General features: G+C 65.7%; 1 protein-coding gene across 1 annotated transcript; it reads left to right on the top strand.

The window, feature by feature from the left end:
- Positions 1 to 95: 95 nt before the first annotated feature.
- On the top strand, positions 96 to 18,817 carry B4GALNT4 (beta-1,4-N-acetyl-galactosaminyltransferase 4; the record flags this gene model as incomplete). The annotated part of the gene is made up of 20 exons (XM_080344945.1): positions 96 to 246; positions 6,661 to 6,773; positions 7,514 to 7,615; positions 8,149 to 8,244; positions 8,918 to 9,008; positions 9,343 to 9,443; positions 9,755 to 9,822; positions 10,249 to 10,327; positions 11,272 to 11,338; positions 12,581 to 12,712; positions 13,470 to 13,579; positions 13,868 to 13,968; positions 14,285 to 14,367; positions 14,924 to 16,142; positions 16,275 to 16,582; positions 17,038 to 17,191; positions 17,524 to 17,596; positions 17,678 to 17,831; positions 18,236 to 18,362; positions 18,703 to 18,817. The coding sequence occupies 20 exons, from the start codon at positions 96 to 98 to the stop codon at positions 18,815 to 18,817; spliced, it is 3,444 nt and encodes a 1,147-aa protein (XP_080201071.1).
- Positions 18,818 to 21,195: the final 2,378 nt, after the last annotated feature.

Raw genomic sequence — 21,195 nt, 5'->3', positions numbered from 1 at the left:
CCGCTGCCCTCGCAGCCGGCCCGTAACCAGCGGGCTGGGCGGGGGGCCCCATGGGCCGGGGCTAGGCCGGCGGCGGGGGCGATGCGGGCGGCAGGATGCCGCGGCTCCCGGTGAAGAAGCTCCGGAAGCAGCTGAAGCTGCTGCTGCTGCTGGTGCTGCTCACCTTCGCCGTCTGGTTCACCTACCTCCACATCAGCCTGGTGCGCCAGGGCCGCGCCCTGCGCCTCCCCTTCGCCTACGGCAGAGGTAACGGGGCGGGGGGCGGGCGACCCCCCCCTCAACCGGGGGCAGCGCCGGGGGGCCCCTCCCGGCCCATCACCCCGCGGTGCGGGGTCTCGGTGGAGTTTGGGCTCCCCCAAGGGTGGCGGGTGCCCCCCGCCGCTCTGGGCTTCCAGAGCATCCCCCAGCGCCGCCGTCACCCCGCGCCCGCGCGGGGAGGGACCCCCGGGAGGGACCCCCGTCCCAACGGCAGCTTTCAGCCGCCATCGCCCGGGCGGGTTTGGGGACAGCGGGACCCCGCGGCGGGCACCTCGGCACTGGCCCCGCGATGCACCTTCGGGACTGGAGTGAACAGAGGAGCCCCGGGAGGGACCCCGAACCAGTCGGGCGTCTTCCATTCTCCTCCCTTGAACGCCTCTGTCCTCATTTTTCCGCCCGCCGCCTTGGCTGCGGTGACAAAGAAGGCCATTTATAGCCACTGTCGCTGCTTGGAAGGGGCGAACCCAGCCCTCCCGTCCTTTCCTGACACTTTTTCAGCGCGTGTTTCTCCATCAGAGACAAATCCTGCATCTGCCAGCCCGGGCTGGGGCCTGGGGAGCGATCCGGGGTGCTCGGGGGGGTGGTGATCACCCTATGGTTCTGCTTCATGGTTAATTAGGGGCTTCACGGTTTGTTAGGGTAACGGCTGGACTCGATGATCTTGAGAGTCCCTTCTAGCCAAAATTATGACTCCAGGATTAATTGCTGCCAGCTTTACCCCTGCAGACCTCGCTGGGCTGCTCGGGTGGTGCAGAACTGCCCGAAACGTTTGCTGGGTGAAACTTGAGCTGTAACGTTTCTGGTTGGACTGAACTCGCCTAGCCGTTTTTGTCCTAAAAAAACAGGAAAGAAATGAGAATTGGTGCTTATTTAGGCAAGCAGCGGCTTTCCTGAGCGGGTCGGAGCGGCTCCTGAGGCTGGCGAAGCCTCCCAGCCGGCAATCCCAAAGTTTCTGGCTGTAGCAGCAGCATGATCCTGCACTTTTTTGGGCCTGATGGTTAAATCAGGGAAATGGGGGCAATGCAAATGAGAGAAGTGGGAAGCGAGGCTGGTTTTGCATCTCCTGGCGGGGGGTGTGTAGGGCTGCGCCGCTTGGTTCCCCTCCGGCTGCAGGGTGGTGCTTAATGGAAAAGCCACCAGTTACAGGAGTCTGCTCACCAGCAGCCCCTGTGTCCCGCAGTTATCGGGGTGCTGAGGGTGGCCCGGCGGGTGTGTTCTGCTGGTTCTGCTGGGGTTTAGGGTTGCTCCATGGGCCTCTTCCCCGGGAAGCTGGACCTCACGGGCTGGATCCTGCCCATCCCCGCTGTCCAGGACCGGACTCCGAGGAGATGCTGCTCCTTGCTCGGGGATTTTCCGTCACCCCTGGGCAAGCCTGTGGCAAAGCTGGAGTTCAGGTCCTGCCGACAGCTGGGTTTGGTTTTGCGGTGCAGTGATGCAGAGGGGTTGGGGGAGGCTGGAGGGGTCTGGTCACACGTAGATGGACCTCGGTCCCAGCAGAGAGCAGAGTGGGGGAGCCAGGGACCTGTTCTAGCTGGAAAAATATTGGAATTAAAAAAATATACATGTCCAAGGAAGGAAAATACACATTCAAGAAAAAGCTTGTTATGAGGATTTGGGGAGAGAGGGAAGGGTTTGCGGCTGAGCAGAGCTGTGCTGGAGGGGCCTCTGGTGTGTCCTGGTCCCGGGTCCCCTCGGGACAGGGGGACGCTTGTCCCGGAGGGACGGGGTGGCTGGGGATGTGGGGCTCTGCAGCATCACCGGCAGGGTCCAGCTCCTGCAGGTGTCCGACGTTCCCAGGGCACTCTTGGTTTTGAGCAGAACCCGCCACTGAGGATGCTGCCCAGCTCGCGTCAGCTGGCACAGGACGCACGAAGAAAAGGTTAATTACTCATTAAAGGCAGTGTCGCCAAGCAGATGGACTTTCTGCAGGCTGAAGGTGCAGGGCACGAAGGTTTTGGTAGCTTGCGGGGGTGTGAGGTGCGGAGGACCAGCCAAGCAGCGCCAGTGGGGTCTGCGGGGGTTGGGGGGCTCAGTGAAGATGTGGAGGGGATTATTTGGGGCCACCCGTGTCCCCTCGGCCCAGCCAGCGTCACACGTGGAGCTGGAGCATCTGGGGACTCGGCTGGGAGCCGCGCTGTTGCTGCATCCCTGATAGAATAACTCTCTCTTTTCTTATCTTCCACAAGTAGATAATTACCCTTCTCTGCCTAATTGAACACACAGATTCCTCATCTGAAATAATGAGGCCATTACGGTGTTCTCCCGGCTGGAAACCGCGCCGGGTCAATGGGGCGGAAATGCTGGCGTGCCAGGTGGGGAGGGAAAAAGCAGTCAAAAAAGGGAAGAAGGGGGAAGATCTGACAGTGCGACTTTGGAACGGCTCTAGCAGGGGCGCGCTGGTGCTGTTCCGGTGCCGTCGCACCGCGGCCGTGCTTTGGCACCGAGGGTGTTGCCGGTGGCGGGAGGCCAATTTCGGGAGGGGTTTGCAGCGGGGGCGCAGGGGGTGCCAGAGGATGCCAAAGCGGGAGCAAACCCCACGGGGCGTCTCGGTACCCGCGGGCGCGGCGCTGCCCGGGTCCGGTGTGTGTGACCCCGTGGGCTTTGGGAGAGGAACCGCTGGTGCGCCGGACCTGTCGGGGTCCAAGCGCCCCGGAAACGCCATGGGCCCGCGGCAGCGATGGCTGCAGCTCCGTTGGGTCGGACGCTCTTTGCTCGGCCCGGCCCGTCGCTGCTGCAGAGCCGTGTCCTTGCCCGTCCCCGACCGGGGACCCGTCCCTCGGGTCTGGCAGGAGGGAGCAGCTTTGGGGTGACGCATTTCCCGCGAGCTGTGGGGATGAAGCGTCCCTTTGGGACGGAGCGGTTGAGATGGGCACTTTGCTGTTAACTGGGATGCTGAAACGCTGCAGCCCACAGAGGGTCTCGTCCTTTTGTCAGGGCTGCTGGAGCAGGTGGGGACGAGGATGAGGAGGAGCCCTTTGAAGAGGAAGGGCAGCGGGTCTGTGGGACAGCTGAGCTGCTTTTCCGTCCCTCCCGTCCCTGCTGGCAGGGGCTGCTGCTTTGGGTTCTGCAAAGGCAAAGATGTGGCTCGTCAAAGGGACAACTTGGCTTTGAACCACCTTGTGGTGGCACCTGTCCCCAGCCCCACTGCCACCCGTCCCCCCCCAAAAAGGCCCCTTGAAGCCAGGGGAGGTGGGAGCTGCAGGGCTTGGCAGTGGAGTGAAAACCCACAGGAGCCCTGGACACGGGGCAGGGGGACAGTTTTGGCACATGTGTCCCTGGTGACGGCAGAAGGAGCAGAGAGCAAAGCATCTGGCCCCCATCACTCCCCAGTGCGGAGGCTCTTCCAAGACCTGGCAGCTCAAGTCCCTTTAAAACACTAAAAAAAGACATAAACCAACCCGGTAGAAATACTCTCCATCCCCTTTAATGTGAGCATTTGCTGTCAATTAATTTCCTGAGCTGTTTTCCCCCTCTCGGGGCTTCTTTTGAAGTCTCCGTGAACCGCAGAGCTGCCGATGCTCCGCAGCGAGCCGGGGTCACCCGTCACCCTGCTGTGCGGGGGACAAGGCCGGTCCCTGTGGCAGGGGCCTCGGGGAGCCTGTGTGTTGGGTCCCTCGGCTGCTTGGCGCGTCTCCGGCCCGGCCGCGCTGTGCTGGAGCCGAGCAGCTTCGGGAGCGTCCTGGAGGGGACATCGGGGGACCACGGCGGGGATGAGCAGCCGCCTCGAGGTGTCGGTGGCTGGCTGGCTTGGCAGTGGTGGCAGCCAGGGGTGGGCACGGAGATGACGGATGGGACATGGATGGGAGATGGAGACGGCTGGGTGATGGAGCCGGCCCAGAGCCGGCCGCTGCCCCGCGGGAGCGCACAGTGCCATGTGCAGAGCATTTCGGGGGCGCTGTGTCTGGGCTGTCCCTGGGTGGCAGGTCTGGGACGTGGCAGGGCAGCGCAGAGCCGGGTCACGGCGAGCGGCTGCGGAGGGGCTCGTTAGCAGCGACTGGGAGGCGCAGCGTGAGCGAGGGGCATCTCTGCCCGCCGGAGGTTTGGAAGGGCTCCAGAGAGCTGCAGAGCAGCCCCGGCTCCGAAGCAGCCGAAGAAAGGGGCTGTGTTCGGGTGAGGCAGCGGGCGGGAGAGGAAGAGGAGGGCGGAGGAGGCAGGAGGAGCGGCTGAAAGGCTCTCTGTGCTCGCGGAGGGGGCGGCACGGGGGGGTTGTGTGACCGGGATAAGGGGAGCTCGTCCCCCCGTGCCAGGCAGTGGGTTGGTGCTCGGTCCCTGTCCCGTGTCCCCATCCTGAGGACACCCCCAGCGCATCGTCCAGGGGCTGTGCTGACCCACAGTGGGTCTGTGCGATGACGGGAGCATCTCCTGACCCGCCGCACGGCTCCAAAGCATCAGTGGTGGAAGAGCTCTCAGCGCACCCCTGCCGAGCACCCTTGGGTGATGCTGTCCCCAGGTCAGCACGTCCCTTGTGTCCTCCAGACCGCCCCCCATCCCCTCGGCCCCACCACCTGCCTTTCTGCTGCTCTCGCTGCTCCTTGAAAAAGCACAAGAGGCCAATGAGCAGAATTGGAGCGCGGTGGTGCTGGCCGCACGTGCCGGGCTGGGCACGGCTCACAGACCGGCCCGGAGGACGCGGAGGAGGAAACCACACCGGGAGAAGCCCAGATCCCCCTCTCCCCACACTGCTCCCTCCTCCTCTCACACCCCTGGCCGCTCCTCCCTCGCAGGAGGAGGCTCAAAGGGGCTCAGGCAAAGGGGCAGCAAAGCGGTGCTGGTGGGTTGGAGGTGCTGGCCTTTTGTCCCCCCACCAAGGGGTGCTTATTTCCCATTCCCACACAGGCTAATGAGTGTCTGGGTGCTTGGCTCAGGCTGCCCTTGACTTTCCTAGCCAGTGTTTAAATTGCAGGGGGATAAACGTTGGCGGAGAAGCCTGGAAGCCTTTTCCAGGTCTTTGCTGGCGCTTTGGCTCCTCCTGGCATGGGGATGGCGCTCGGAGCGAGCCCTTGTCTCCCCACGACAGGGTTTTGTGGGGGCACATGAACTGAGCCTGTCAGAGCAGCCGTGGCGTTTCACTGAGGTGTGAAACAGAATCACGGATGGTTTGAGTTGAGGGACCTTCCCAGTCCCCCTGCCATGACAGGGACACCTTCACAGCTCAGGGTGCTCAGAGCCCCGTCCAGCCTGGCCTGGGCTGTCTCAGGGCTGGGCAACCCAAGCAGGGAGCACAGGCTCCTCCTCGCGGCCCCGACTGGCGCACAGATCGCTGCGGGGGGAATAACGCTGTCCCAAGCGCCCTGCTGGAGCAGCAGCGTCTGCAGCCTCAGTACAGCCCGGATGGGCTCTATCTGCACGGCTGTGCTGGCAGGAGCATCCGGCAGTGACGGGGGACGGGGAGAGGAGGAGGCAAAGGGAGGGTGCTGGGTCCCATCCTGCTGTGGGGATGTGGGGCGGAGGGGTGGAGGGATGCCGGGTGGAGGGATGGAGGGAGGGGTGCAGGACGGAGGGATGGAGGGATGCGGAGTGGAGGGATGCGGGATGGAGGGATGGAGGGAGGGGTGCGGAACGGAGGGATGCGGGACGGAGGGACGGAGGGATGCAGGACGGAGAGATGCGGGACGGAGGGATGGAGGGATGCGGGATGGAGGGATGCGGGATGGGTGGGACGGAGGGATGCGGGACGGAGGGATGCAGGCGAAGCCGGGGAGGGGCGCAGGGGAACCAAAGCTGCCAGGAGCAGCGGGGCTGCCGGGCTGCAGAAGGGCCGGAGCAGCAGAAGGGGCTTCAGAGCTGGTTTTCCTGTCCCCGCGCTGGGGACGCGGGGTCTGTGCCGCCATGTCCCAGGTGCCGCTGGTTGTGGCCGCTGAATGCTGACGGCATGGGAGGTGTGTGGCGGGGGCTCCGTCTGACCCCGATTTTGGGGTGTCCGTCCAAAGCATAAGAGACCCAGCTGCTGTGGCAGAGAAAGGGGATGTGCCCTCCCCAAAAAACGAGTACCTTTTCGAAGCGTGCACTGTTCCTGTGGGGACGCTGGTTATTTTAGTGCTGGGAAGGAAGTGTGTTTTCAAGCGAGCTGTCCCTCGAGAGCGCGAGGAGATGGTGGGAGCTGCAGGGGGTGCTGGGGTTGGGAGTAATTAACACAGCACGTGGTAATGAGGTTGTGTGCGGGGCTGTTAGCCAGGCCTGCGGTGGTGCTGTTGGTGTGGGGCTCGGGGGTTTGGGGACAATATGTCTGCGGGTTTGTTCCCCCGTCCCTCCCTGCTGGGAGCATTGGCTGGGGCAGCGCCTGCGGGTCCCCATGCCAGGTGAGGGGTGTCCCCATGCCAGGTGAGGGGTGTCCCCGAGAGGAGCAGCGCTGGGATGGGGTCGCGGGCGGTGTCTGGGTGTCACCCCGTCCTGCTCCCGCAGATGGCGAGCGGCCCGGGGAGGTGACGGGTCCCGGCAGGCGGCCGGCGGCGCAGGCAGCGGCACGGCGCGGCGGGGCCGAGGACTCCAGCGAGAGCCGTGAGGATGAGCCCATGGTAATGGGGACAGGAGGGACCCGGGGTCGCTGGTCCCGGTCTCCTGCCCAGCTCACAGCCACCACAGCAGCTCCGGGGGCGGAGGGGGCACAAGCGCCGGTTCTGCTCAGTGACCCTGAGGTGGATCAAAAACTCCCCAATGTCCCACAGACACCGGTGGTGTTGTCCCTTTACCCACAGACACTGGTGTTGTCCCTTTACCCACGGACACCGGTGGTGTTGTCCCTTTACCCACAGACACTGGTGTTGTCCCTTTACCCATGGACACTGGTGTTGTCCCTTTACCCACAGACACTGGTGTTGTCCCTTTACCCACGGACACCGATGGTGTTGTCCCTTTGCCCACGGACACCGGTGTTGTCCCTCGGGAAGCAGAGCAGCATCCCGCTGCCTCCCCCCACGAGCGGACGTAGCGATCGCTCCTGCTCTTTTGGGGACAGAGCCCAAAACATTCCATTTCCAGCTGCCTGTCAGAGCGCTGAGCATTCTGGATGAACAGAAAACTCACTGTTCTGGAGAAGTTTCCCCGCTCAGCGGAGGAAGGGAAGGGAGTTTAGCTGGAACATCTGGAAGCTGCTCCCCGGGCTGCCTTGCTGGGGCTTTCCCGCCCGCCCGGCCCCGTTTCCCCTGCTGCTCCCCTGGGTTCGGCAGCGCGTGGTGTCCGACAGAAGGCGCTGGGATCGGGGGATCCCTGTGGGGGCGCGGGGCCGACCCGAGCCCTGTGCCCCCTGTTCCCGCAGAGCGAGGGGCAGGACCTGGACGGCTGGTTTGCCCGAGGCCCCAACCGGGCCCCCCCGCGCCCCTTCAACCTGACGCGGCAGCCCCTGCCCTGGAGCCAGCAGGTGGGTGGTGGCGGAGGGCGGTGCAGGAGGGGCCCCGAGCAGTCACCCACCCGCCGGTGGGCACCCCGTGTCCCCGCAGCTCCAGAGCCGCCTCCAGCGTGCCCCTCGTGCTCTGTGTCACCGTCCCAGGGCTCTGCCTGGTCCCGGTTGCATGAGGATGAGCTCCTGGGGGTCATGTCAGGGTGTCAGCCCCTCCGGGGCCTGTGAGGGGACAGGGGGACATCTGGCCACGCGTCCCCTCCAGATGGTCCATCCTGGTGCTGGTGGGATGGTGAAGGCCGGGGTCGGGTTTTGGTGCTGCACGCAGACAGCCGCCCTTGTCCCCGTGCGCAGCAGCTGCAGGGCTGTGTCACGGGGCTGGCACTGTCGCCCTGGGGCTGGCACGGGGCTGGGAGCCCGGGCCCCTGCGGTGTCACTGCAGCAGAGCCGGGGCCGGGTGACACCCGTGGGGTGGGACGCCTGCGGGTCTGCCTGCCCTGGCGCTGTCCCTGGGGGACACGCACGAGGACCCCTGGCCCCGTCCCGTCCCGCAGTACAAGGGGAAGGCCAACCTGCACGTGTTCGAGGACTGGTGTGGGGGGGCCGTCCGGCACCTGCGCAAGAACCTGCACTTCCCGCTCTTCCCACACGTGAGTGCCAGCCAGGCAGGGTGCTGTGGGTCACTGTGGGTCCCTGTGCGTCCCCAGGGGGTGCCGTGGGTCCCTGAGGGGTGCTGTGGGTCCCTGTGGGTCACTGTGCATCCCCAGGGCGTGCCGTGGGTCCCTGAGGGGTGGTGTGGGTCCCTGTGGGTCGTTGTGCATCCCCAGGGCGTGCCGTGGGTCCCTGAGGGGTGCTGTGGGTCCCTGTGGGTCACTGTGCGTCCCCAGGGGGTGCCGTGGGTCCCTGAGGGGTGCCGCGGGTCCCCACGGGTGCCTGCAGGGTGCTGTGGGTCATTGTGCGTCCCCGAGGAGTACTGTGAGTCCCTGAGGGATGCTGTGGGTCCCCATGGCTTGCTGTGGGTCGCTGAGGGGTGCTGTGGGTCGCTGAGGGGTGCTGTGAATCACTGAGGGGTGCTGTGAGTCCCCATGGCTTGCTGTGGGTCTCTGAGGAGTGCTGTGGGTCCCCATGGTGTGCTGTGGGTCGCTGTGGGTCCCTGCTGGCTCAGGGCCCAGTCCCTGGCAGGTAGCTCCCAGCAGAGCGGGGTTGGAGGGGGCGGTGAGTGGCGATGGGACCTCCCTGTTCGCTCTGGTGCTGGGGACCCCAGGGTGACCGGGCGGAGGTGGGACGGTGACACTGGGCACGAACTCTTCATGTCCCCTGCAGACCCGCACCACGGTGAAGAAGCTGGCTGTGTCACCCAAGTGGAAGAACTACGGGCTCAGGATCTTCGGCTACATCCACCCCTTCAAGGATGGTGAGTGCTGGAGCCCCTTCTCCTGCAGCAGCGTGGGGAAGCCGCCTCCTTCCCCCTTCTGGGGCCACACGAGGACACGATGGCTCCTGGGGACAGTCCCCAAGCCCTGGCTCCCACTAGGAGGGGGTTCCCGGAGCAAAGACCCTTTTCCCTGGTTGCTTCGAAGAGAGGCGAAGCCTTGATCCCGTCAGGACGGAGCCACATTTGGGGTCCAGGTGGCCCCATCACCCCTGTCTCTCTGCCCACGATTCCCGTCCCACACGCGGCACCGGCTGGGCCCGCGTTCCCGGCGCCGCAGGATCCCTCCCTGCTCACCTCCTGCTTTGCTCCGCAGGGGATTTCCAGTTTTCTGTGGCATCGGATGACAATTCCGAGTTCTGGCTCAGCTCGGACGAGAGCCCGTCCAACGCGCGGCTGGCTGCGTTCGTGGGCAAGGTGCGCGCCATCGTCCTCGTCCCCGCCTGTCCCCAGCCAGGGGTGCTCGGCTCGCACCGCGAGCGTCCCGCTCAGTGCCGCACTCCTGGTGTGCCAGTACCCACCCGAGTGCCTCCTGGGGGCTCCAGTGCCCAGTTAACCGTGTCCCAGACCCAAGGCTGCTCTTCAGCTACCACAAATTCTCCTTTGTACAAGTGTCTCTGCTGCAGCAGCTCTCAGAGGCAATGTGCAGCGTCCCTACGTGACTCTGCCCCTGGTTTGCTTGGCCCCGGGTGTTCCCGGAGCTCTCACAATCCCTCTTCCCTCCCCAGCTGGGCACCGAGTGGACGGCGCCGGGGGAGTTCACCAAATTCAGCTCCCAGGTGTCCAAGCCCCTGCGGTGAGTGCGTCCTGGGTGGGGGGAGAGGGGGACATGGAGCTGCCGGTTCCCCATGGCCCCTCTCAGGGATGGGGGAGATGGAGCTGCTGGCCCCATGCAGCCCCGTTCCCCCTTCCCTAGGGGACACCCCGGCCACCCTCCCTGCCCAAAGGGGCTCTGGGCTGGGCAGCAGCGGGACCACCCGTGTCCCCAGGGCTGGGGGTGCTGGGGCGCAGCCACCTCTGAGCTGACGAGGTGGGGACAGGGATCCCGAAGCTCCTCAGCAGCGGTGGGGGACCAGACCCCCCATCACGCCGCCCCAGGAAGGTTTAGCCGTGTGTGAGCAGGACAGAGAGGGTTTCCCGAGATGCTCCCCTGGCAGGAGCTCCGTGGTGTGGTGGTGCTGGTCCAGCGGTGGTTTCTAACCGGCCCCTTCCCTCCCCGCAGCCTCATGGCCTCCAGACGTTACTACTTCGAGCTGCTCCACAAACAGGACGACCGAGGCTCGGACCACGTGGAAGTTGGTGTGAGTGAATGTCCCCAGCGTGGGCTCCGTCCAAGGCTTGTCCTGGCAGGAGCCGGTGCCAGGGCTCTTCCTGACGCACGTTAAAGCGCTTTACGTGTCCCCTCTTTACGTGTCTCCTCCCTCCTCTGTCCTCCTGGCCCCTGCAGAGCAGCAGGCGGAGGGGACAGGGGGACGTGTCCTCGTTGCTGGGGCCAGGAGTACCCGGAGGTGTCAGAGCAGAGCGGGGCTCCCCAGGCACCTGGCCAGCTCGTGTCCCCGTGTTGGAGTGGGAGGGACGCCGGGATGATGGAGGGGGTCCCTTTCTCCTTATCCCTCGGGGACGCCCTTGGTTTCAGATGAGAGCCCTGCTCTGGAGCTGGGCTGTCTCTGGGAGGGGAGGGGGTTGGCTCGTTAGCAAAGGTTTCCTCTCTCCCAAGCACTCATTAATCACTGGAGCCACACTGGTGCCAGCAGAGCACAGGGGGTGCCAGCACGCTCCCTCCTCCTCCTCCTCCTCGCCCACCTCGCCCTGCTCTAGCCCATCTCACATCGCCCGATAAGATCTGCGTTTCGTGAAAAACAAATACATGGGGGAGATGTATTTTTGCTGGAGGGGGGAAACCTTTCAGATGTGCAGAAAGAAACAACAACAAAGCGGGACCCTGGTGCGTCTGTGCCCGCGGGTGTTGATGCCTTGTCAGGACAAAGGCTCCAGACGTGCGTGTAAAATGCGGGTGGTTAAATGGGTGTGGGGGCTGTGAGACCCCCCAGGTCAATGCGAACTGGCCCTGTCTGCTGTCACCGTGTGTCACGCAGGGTCTGGCTGCGCCCTGTCCCTCTGTGCAGGGCTGGGATCAGCGCGGGCGCCTTTCTGGAGCCGGGGATGCCGAAGGGCTGGGGGTGCAGCTGCATCCCAAGCCTCTGCCCCTCCCACTCACCCTCCATCCCCTTTTATTTTTCTCCAGTGGCGAGTTTTCCTCCCCAGCTTGAAGTTTGAAGTGATCGACTCCTCCTACCTCTCCCTGTACACGGGTAAGGGCCGCGCGTGGCGCTGTGGCGGGATCCCGGGAAATCAGATCCCAGGGGAAAATCCGCACCCCTGAGTCCCCAGAGCTGCCGCGGGGTGTCGGGGGCTGCGGTGGGGGGTGATGCTGGGGCTGTGCTGTGACCCTCTGAGAACGGGATGCGGAGGTGACATGTGACAGAAACAGCTCTCCTGGTGCTCCAGCCTCATCCCTGGCCCCTCAGCCCGGCCCTGAGTTACGAGGAGCTGTCGTGTGAGCGGGGATGGATGGCGCAGGGTTTAATTAAATCTATAGATCTTCTGTTTCCTGCCCTGGCCCTGGCAGCACCGAAGGGCTTGATAGATGGGTCCTGCCCCCACGCTCGCTGCGCCGGGGGACCGGCCATCAAACACACCCGGGAAGGTGTCAATACGGCAGGAGGGGCCGGGCAGCGGGCGGCATCGATGGGAGAAGAGGGCTGGAGGAGGATTGCTGGTGGATGCAGCTGCCCATGAGATGGATGACGTGCAGATAAATTCTAGCCGCGCTCTGTCAGCGCTGGAGAAGCTCTTTCCAGTTCTCTTTCCCACTTGCACAGCAGCATCCTGGCGCGAAGCCACTTCCCTCGTGGGGACCCCATCCCTGTGGCAGGGGGGCACCAGCAGCGCACGAGCATCTCCTTCCCTTCCCCGGGCGTTCCCGGGGTGCAGCCCGGCTTTGGGGACATCTGGGGAGCCTTTCCCTGCTGCAGGCAGAGAACACAGGGCTGGGAAAGGGGCTCCTGCGTGGCCCCTGGGCAGGAGCACCCGTGGGCGCTGGGACAGGCGGCTCTGAGTGTGGCCACGGTGACCGGAGCAGCGTGACCTCCCTCGGGAGGGCCTGGGGGGTGGTTGGTGGCCAAGGCCGGTGTGCCACCCTCATCCCTGAGCAGCCGCCAAGCCCAGCTCACCTGTGCTCACCTGCACCTCCGCGGGGAGAGCGTTGGCGGCTCAGTTCCCGTATCCTTGGGAGGTAAAACCCCCAGCCCCTGTCCCTGTTCGGCTGTACCCTTGAAATCTTGGTGCTCATTAGCTGATGGCAGTAATCATTAGGCTGATTAGCCAGGGGGTCTGCCATTGTGCAAAGGCATTGGCTGCCCGTGTCCCCCAGGGGCAGGAGGAACCCGCGATCCCGCGCCCCTCCGGGAGGGACGGTGAGGTTGGAGGTGCCAGCTCAGGGCGCTCTGGGACAACGTGTGCCCCTGGGGCTCAGCCCTGTCCCGTCCCCGCAGAGGAGTCGTCCCTGAAGATGAACCACGTGGAGCACATCCCGCAGAGCCCGGCCAGCCACGGCGGCGGCCGCCTCTGGGACGCGCACGGGGCCGACATGCTGAGACCCGACCCCAGGGACACCTTCTTCCTCAGTAAGGGGCTGGGGCCGTGTCCCTGCACGGCCCGGGGGAAATCTGGGAGGGAAGAAGGCAGGACTTGGCTGCCACAGGCACCCCGAGCATCCTCCTGCCTCCTACCCAGCTCTGGGGTGGCGGACACCTCTGCTGGGGACTGCAGGGGACAGGCTGGGACGGTTTGGGCACAAAGGGTGAGGTGGGCTGGGCTGTGGCAGGGGACAGGCTGTGGGGGCGGCAGGGGACAGGCTGTGGGGGCGGCAGGGGACAGGCTGTGGGGGCGGCAGGGGACAGGCTGGGCGGTGGCAGGGGACAGGCTGTGGGGGCGGCAGGGGACAGGCTGGGCGGTGGCAGGGGACAGGCTGTGGGGGTGGCAGGGGACAGGCTGGGCTGTGGCAGGGGACAGGCTGTGGGGGCGGCAGGGGACAGGCTGTGGGGGCGGCAGGGGACAGGCTGGGCTGTGGCAGGGGACAGGCTGTGGGGGCGGCAGGGGACAGGCTGGGCGGTGGCAGGGGACAGGCTGTGGGGGCGGCAGGGGACAGGCTGGGCGGTGGCAGGGGACAGGCTGGGCGGTGGCAGGGGACAGGCTGTGGGGGCGGCAGGGGACAGGCTGGGCTGTGGCAGGGGACAGGCTGTGGGGGCGGCAGGGGACAGGCTGGGCGGTGGCAGGGGACAGGCTGTGGGGGCGGCAGGGGACAGGCTGGGCGGTGGCAGGGGACAGGCTGTGGCGGTGGCAGGGGACAGGCTGGGCTGAGCCACCGCCGCCTCTCGCCAGCCCCCGCGATCGAGCCGTCCCGCGTGGAGAACGTGCTGGTGCCCTGCGCCTACAGCCCCAGCTACGTGGTGAAGGATTTCCCCATCGCCCGCTACCAGGGCCTGCAGTTCGTGAGTGTCAGCTGGGACGGGGTCACGCTCCCGCGGGTGACAGTGGGAGATGGAGCACTCTGCCCCCGCCCCAGGGCACGGCTGCTCCCCTCTGGTTAAAATCCAGAGGAAAGTGCCCCTGGGTGGAGGATCCGGCTGAGCTTCCCCAGCTTGGCCCGAAAGGGCTGGGGTTAACGCACGGTGGGGTGTTTGCGGCGATGGGGGTCACCTCGGCGTTGAGGGGCCACTCTGGTGGCCGCGGGTCCGTGGCTCCTGGTGTCCCCGCAGCGAGCGTTCCCCTGTCCACAGGTCTACCTCTCCTTCGTGTACCCCAACGACTTCACGCGCCTCACACACATGGAGACGGAGAACAAGTGCTTCTACCGGGAGTCCCCCCTCTACCTGGAGAAGTGAGTGTGGGGGTGCTGCGCGGTGGGAGGGGGCAGCGTCCACAGGGCGCTGCAAAGGTGGTGCTGGGATGCTGCGTCCTCAGCCGCGTGTGCCCAAGCTCGGTCCCCGCGGCAGCGCCACCCCGCGCTGGCTCCGGGCCCGTTCCCGGGCACGCAGCAGCCTGAGCCCTGGCAGCGCTCCCAGCTCCGGGCATCCAGCTGTGCCCGGGCAGCTGTTCCTTCCTGGCGCGGGCGGGCTGGCGTGCGTGCGGGCACGTCGCGCCGTGCGGGCCCCTCCCTTATCTGCGGGACCTCGTCTTTCCTCGCTGTCTCCCAGGTTTGGTTTTTACAAGTACATGAAGATGGATGAGGAGGAGGAGGATCCGCGCCAGCGCGCGTTCCTGTTCCTGGGCGCAGACAGTGAGTCACCCACCGCTCTCTCCCGGCAGCCGGCAGGGGCTGAGCGTGGCATCCCGCCCACAGCCCCGCTCGGGGACACGGCTCCGGGGTGTCCCCAGCCGCCCGGGGCTCGGGGGCTGCGCAGTGCTTGTCCCCCAGCAGCCCGTGCACTCTGCGGTCGCACATCCCGCTGGCTCAGCCCTGAAGCCTCCGGCAGGTTCATCTCTTGCCGGAGACCAGTTCGGTGTCCTTGTCCTGGGCCAGCCACTGCAGGGCTGCGCTGGCCGGGACCCTCGGGGTGACAGGACAGGGGGAAACGGCCTCAAGTTGCGCCAGGGGAGGTTGAGGTTGGATCTGGGAACAATTTCTTCCCCAAAGGGCTGTGGGGCATTGGAACAGGCTGCCCAGGGCAGTGCTGGAGTCACCATCCCTGGAGGGCTGGACAGATGGACATGAGGTTCTCAGGACATGGGACAGGGACAGGGTGGGTTATGGGTGGACTCAAGATCTTGAGGGTCTCTTCCAACATAAACAGTTCTGTGATTCTATGGTGTTTATCTCTGCCTTTACTGCCCAGATTTCCTGGAGGATGAGGATGAGGAGGAGGAAGGGGTGGACAGCCCGGAGCCCACAGACCCAGCTCCCCACGCCAAGAAGAGCTTTGGGCCGGTGCCCAAGGGGAAGGAGGCGCCGCTGGTCACCAGGGCTGACAGGGACGAGCTGGACTATGACGGCTTTGGGCAGCGGCAGGGCCGGGCCCAGGACAGCACCCTCGGGCAGGCGGGGGCATGGAGCCTGGCCAGCGCCGGCCCGGTGACCATCCCTGTCCCCGCGGGGGACACAGACCCTGCGCCCCAGCAGCTCCGTGGGCGGGTGCTCAGCTGGTTACCACAGGATCCCATCAAGGGCGAGGAGGATGAACTGGGGCTGCTGGCATCTCCCAAGCGTGCCGGGGCGCTGAGCATCCAGCCCCACCTCTCTGCTCCCATCTTCGGTGGCAAAGCCAAAGCGCCGGATCCCAGCAAGGCTGCAGCACCTAGGGAGGACAAAAAGCCCCAGAAAGCCCCGGAAAAGGTTTATGTAACCAGGCTGCAGCCAGGGAAGCGCAGAGCCCCGGCCCAGGAACCAGCCTTTCCCGGCATCTTCCTCTACCCCAAGGCTCTGAGGAAGGTCCATCTCCGCTCCAGGGCCCCCCAGAAACACCCTGTGGCCCCCAGCAAGCTCCGGGCCCCCCCTGGCCGCCACAGCCCCTGGCTCCTCAGCACCATCTCCAGGGACAGGGACCCTGCCCGGCGCCACGGCGGCAGGAGGTGGGAGCGTCTGTCGCGGCTGGCGGCGGAGCGGCGGGGGCTGCCCGGCCTCCTGGCCCTGGGCACCGAGGGGCTCTTCAGCCGGGAGACCCGCGAGGACACGACGCCTGCCCCGGGCAGGACAGCGGCCACCGCCGATTACAACTCCTCTGAGGCCACCCGCTCGGAGGGGACGCGGGTGACGTCCTTTCTGAAGATGTCGGAAACGACCACGTCCCAGCAGGAGGAGGGAAAGGGCCCGGAGGAAGAGGAGGAGGAGGAGGTGTCGGACTACAGCTACGAGGCTGGGGAGCTGCAGCCGGGCTGGCTGGAGGACTCCATCAACTGGCAGAGGACGTTCAGCGTCAGCTCGGTGGACTTCGAGCTCCTGCGCTCCGACTGGAACGACCTGCGCTGCAACGTCTCGGGCAACCTGCAGCTGAGCGAGAGCGAGGTGGTGGACGTGGTGGCCCAGTACATGGAGAAGCTCAATGAGAAGAACGGCGGGTAGGGGGACGCGGGTGGGAGGTTGGGGGGACGCTTCTTCGCCTGCTGGGCTCCTTGGGGCTGGGTGAGCTGGATGGTGGGGAGCAGCGCTTGCAGTGAAGGTGCTTCCAAGTGCTTCTCCTTCCCTCGCAGCATCTACACCCTCCTGCGGATCGTCAACGTGGAGAAGCGCCGGGACACGGCGCGGGGGAACCGGTACCTGCTGGAGCTGGAGCTGGCGGAGCGGGGCCAGCGCACGGTGCGGCTCTCCGAGTACGTCTACGTCCTCCTGCACCAGGGCCAGCGGGACAACAGCGCTGAGGCCAACGCCGAGGGGCCGGCCCCGGGGGCCACCGAGCAACCCCCTGGCACCTGGAGCGTCCCCTACGGCAAACCCGTCCTGTGCCGGCCCCTGCGGCTCAGCTGGCGGCAGGACGTCATGGTGCACTTCGTGGTGCCCGGTAGGTGACGGCAGGATGTGTCCCTGCTGCTCCCTCGGCATCCTCCGGCGGGAGGAGGGTGATCCTGGGCTGGCCTGGGGCGTGAGGTTCTCTCTTCTCATAAGGACGTGAGGAAATGGCCTCAAGTTGTGCCAGGGGAGGTTTGGGTTGGGTATGAGGAGAAATTTCTTCCTGCAGAGGGTTGTGAAGCACTGGAACAGGCTGCCCAGGGCAGTGGTGGAGTCACCATCCCTGGAGGGGTTTTACGTGGAGATGAGGTTCTCAGGGACATGCTTTATAGGTGGTGTTAACGGTTGGACTCAATGACCTTGAGGGTCTCTTCCAACCAAAACGATTCTGTGGTGGTCTGAGATGCTGAGGTTCTCTCTCCTCAGAGGGGTGTTGGTTTGGGTGGGGACGGGGCTGCTCTGGGACCCTGCGGCGACCTGAGGGACGTTTCTGACTGTGTCCGGCAGTGAAGAACCAGGCCCGCTGGGTCCAGCAGTTCATCTCCGACATGGCCCACCTGTACGGGGTCACCAAGGATGCCAACTTCAACGTCATCCTGGTGGACTTTGACAGCGACGACATGGACGTTGAGAAGGCCCTACGGGATGCCAGGCTGCCCCGGTAACCCCTCCGTGAGCTCTGGTCTCACCCTGCTCCCCCCGGGGGTCTGCAGGGCTCCTCATGGCAGGATGTGCCATCCTCATGGCGGGATGTGCCATCCTCGTGGTGCTCACACAACCCACTGTGAGCTCTACCTCCCCACGCCTCTCCTCCTCTTTTGGGGATTTAAATGTGTTTCCTACATGGAGGAGCCGGGGATGCAGAAACCTCCTTGGCAGGAGCTGTAGGCACCTGACCCCTTCCCGAGGAGGTCTCCTGTCCTCACTGGTGTCCCCTTACCCTTGGCCGTGTCCCTCTCAGTCACCAGCACCGACCGCCCTGTCCCTCCCCAGGTACCAGTACATGCGGCGCACGGGGAACTTCGAGCGCTCGGCCGGGCTGCAGGCTGGCGTGGACACGGTGGAGGTGAGCGGGCAGGACCCGGCCCTGGCCGCGGCGGCTCTCCCGTCCCCCTGACCCTCCGCCGCTGTCTGTCCCCTCGCGCAGGATGGGCACAGCATCGTGTTCCTCTGCGACCTGCACATCCACTTCCCCGCCAACATCCTGGACAGCATCCGCAAGCACTGCGTGGAGGGCCGGCTGGCCTACGCGCCCATCGTCATGCGCCTGGGCTGCGGCAGCTCCCCGAGGGAGCCCAACGGTGAGCCCGTCCCCTTGCCGCGGTGCCCGTCCCCTTGCCGCGGTGCCCGTCCCCTTGCCGCGGTGCCCATCCCCTTGCCGCGGTGCCCGTCCCCTCGCCGCGGCGCCCATCCCGCTGGAAATGTCCCCGCTTGCCCCAGGGGGCTGTGGTTTGGTTCACAGCTGTGCAGGGAGGAGGATGAGGGTGGGTCAGGTTTGCTCTGAGGTGGGATTTGAGCCCAAAAGTGATTGAGGCGCAGTGGGTGCGATGCCCCCAAAACTGGGCTGTCACCTGGTGCACCCCCACGGAGCCGTGATGGGACTGGGGTGGGGACGGGGCGTTCCTGTGCCTCCCCTGTGGCAGAGGGGACACCCTGGGGACTTGGGGTCCCCCTGCACCCCTCACCTCATCGCTCTTTCCCGCAGGCTACTGGGAGGTGAATGGCTTTGGCCTCTTCGGCATCTACAAGTCGGACTTTGACCGTGTGGGAGGGATGAACACGGAGGAGTTCCGGGACCGCTGGGGCGGGGAGGACTGGGAGCTCCTGGACAGGTGAGGCTGGGAGGACTGAGAGCTCCTGGATGGGTGGGACTGGCAGGACCGGGAGCTCCTGGACAGGTGAGGCTGGGAGGACTGGGAGCTCCTGGACGGGTGGGACTGGGAGGACTGGGAGCTCCTGGATGGGTGGGACTGGGGGTCCTGGCACCACCAACCCCCCAGGCAGGCCCTGTGGATTTGGGAACATCCCCTGGGACAGCCATTGTCCCCTCCCTCCAGCTGGCTTATGGCTGGGGCGGCGAAGGGGCAAAGCCCCTTTAGGAGGGGGGACTTTAGGAGGCCCACATCTGCCCCCCGAGCGTGTCCCCCTGAGCATGTCCCCATCTGGCCGCAGGGTCCTGCAGAGCGGGCTGGAGGTGGAGCGCTTGCGTCTCAGGAACTTCTACCATTACTACCACTCCAAGCGCGGCATGTGGAACGCCCGCAGCAAGAAGCCCCCCAAGGACTAGCGCCCCGAGCCCGGCCACTGACCGCCCCGCGCCCGAGCCAGGTCACCGCGGTCCTCGCTTGTCCCCAGCCTCCGCCGCCACGCCCGGTGCCGGCACGGAGGGCGCCCGTACGCAAACCGCGGTCATTTTGGGGAGGGGGGAGTGGGGAGGGTGAAAGTGGGTGGTGATTTTTTTCTTAAGGGTCTAATTTCTTAGTCAGAAATGAATTTATTAACTCATTAGCAGCAGGGCAAGGGGCATCCTGCGGTCAGAGGGTAAGGCATCCGTGGTGGTCCCAGGGCTGGAGGTGCCTGCATTCCGCTGGCTCTGCAGCCCTTCTCTTGGGTCACCCCCCAAAACACACCCTGTCCCCGCGCCAGGCCGGGAGCTGAGCCCTTTTTGGGGGTGTGAGCCCCTGGGGCTGCCCAGACCCTCCTGCCCCCTCCCAGGCAGCCCCTGCGGGTGGGAGCAGGGGTTCAGCTCTGCCCTGCCCCGCGGGGACGTGGGGACACGCTGCTGTGACCCCGCGGGCCCCATGGCAGGACGGGCTGGCATTGCCTGTGCCCGGGGAAGCTGGGGTGGGCTGGGAAAGGGCAGAGCCTGGAGCCGGTACGGGAGCAGGGGAGAGCAAACGATGTTTCCAAGCTAATTTCTGTGAAATTATGAGGTAGGAAGCTGTTTTCAGGAAGTTTTGTCTGTTTGGGGATTTTTTTTTATTCTTAAAAAATAAAATTGATGTCTTGGCTGGGATCCGCTCCCCCTCCGTCAACTCGTGTCGCGGCAGGGACGCGGTCCCCAGCAGCACAGGCGCCACGAGCCGGGTCGGCCTGTGTCCCTGGGTGCCAGGTGGCCGTGCGGGCTGGCAGGACGTGGTTGCTGCTCCCCGTGAGCGGGGCGGGAAGGTCAGAGCCCCGTGGGACCGAGGAGGAGGACGGGTCGGGACGAGGACCTGCTCTCCTGGGTGTCGCAAGGGCCCCTTCGCCGCTCCGTGCGGTGAGGAGCAGGCGGCAGATGTTTGACGCGCAGATGCAGGTCTGGGCTTGCAGGCGGTGCTGAGCCTCCGCCCCACAGCTGGCTGTGCTGCGGCTGCCTGCGCCCCACGCGCTGCGGGGCGTCGTCCTGACACCCCCTGGGGCCAGGGAGCCGTGAGCTGTCACCTTGTCCCTGTGACCCCCCAGGCTGCCACCACCGTGTCCTTGCTGTCCTGCGCAGGGAGCTGAAGCAGCCCCGGGGGTTCCTCCTGAGTTTTTTATCCCTGTCCGCACCGGCCAGGCTCGGTCTGAGCCTCCCCTGGGCGCTGGGGTGCGGGGGGAGCTGGCAGGGTGCGGGGGGAGCTGGCGGGGTGCAGGTGGAGCTGGCGGGGTGCGGGGGGAGCTAGCGGGGTGCGGGAATAGCTGGCAGGGTGCGGGTGGAGCTGGCGGGGTGCAGATGGAGCTGCTAGGCTCAGCAGCCTGCTTGTCACCAGAGAACAGCCATAATCTGCAGCTCCAGGGGATTTTTTTACCCCAAATTTGGTACTTCTGGCCGCGGGATTTGCCGGGAGGGGACAGTTTAGGGCAGGCAGCGTGGTTTTCCTCTCTTCCTCCGCTGCCTGTTATTTCCAGCACTTTAGAATGGCTTTGTTGTGGGCGAGTGCTGTGCTGGCGCTGGGCTGCGGCTGAGCCAGGCAGGGTGGGTGGCCCTGCGGTCCCCAGGGCCAGCGCTGGGACCCCGGCAGCCGCCGCTCCTCAGGCACCGCGTGTCCGGCAGCTCCCAGCCGGGTGAGCTGGCACAGCCGCTGGCATCGGTGCGGGCGCCGGGCTCGGCCGCAGCCAGAGCTGCTGCTGGCAGGACTGCTGGAGCTGCTGCCACCGGTGCTGTCCCCGCCGGGGACGCTACTCCAGCCTGGGCAGGTGGGTTTTCTTGCAAAACCCAGGGGGCAATTTGGAGGTGGCTGATGGTGGCTCTTGGGGCAGCACTGGCAGCAAAATGCCGGAGGGTTTTGTTTCTTTGGCAGCGGCTGAGCTGTGGTTGTTGGACCACATGGGGACTGTGTGGGGACCACAGGGACTGTGTGGGGACCACAAGGACCCTCTTCGGGCTGGGTGTTGGAGCCCCAAGTGGCAGGGGGTGCAGGCAGGTCCCCTCGCTCAGAGCAGCAGGTCCTGGGCAGCCTCCTGCCCTACGCTGGGCTCTGCGGGGGGGTCACCTCCCATGGGGGTCCCCTCCCGGCAGTCCCCCCAGCCCTGGGTGTGCTGTGGGGCCCGGGCTGCAGTGCTGGTGGAAGCAACGGCCCCCAAACTGGTTTGGCCCGTTCCAAACGCTCCCTCTCAGCTTATCTGGCTTCAAAGGGCTCCTGCTCCGTCCCACGCACCCAAACACGCTCCCTGCGAACCCCCGGGGCAGCCCCCGTGCTCCAA

Source organism: Nesoenas mayeri (assembly GCF_963082525.1).
Source record: "Nesoenas mayeri genome assembly, chromosome: 5".
Taxonomy (NCBI): Eukaryota; Metazoa; Chordata; class Aves; order Columbiformes; family Columbidae; genus Nesoenas; species Nesoenas mayeri.
This window is presented reverse-complemented; position numbering and strand designations above follow the sequence as displayed.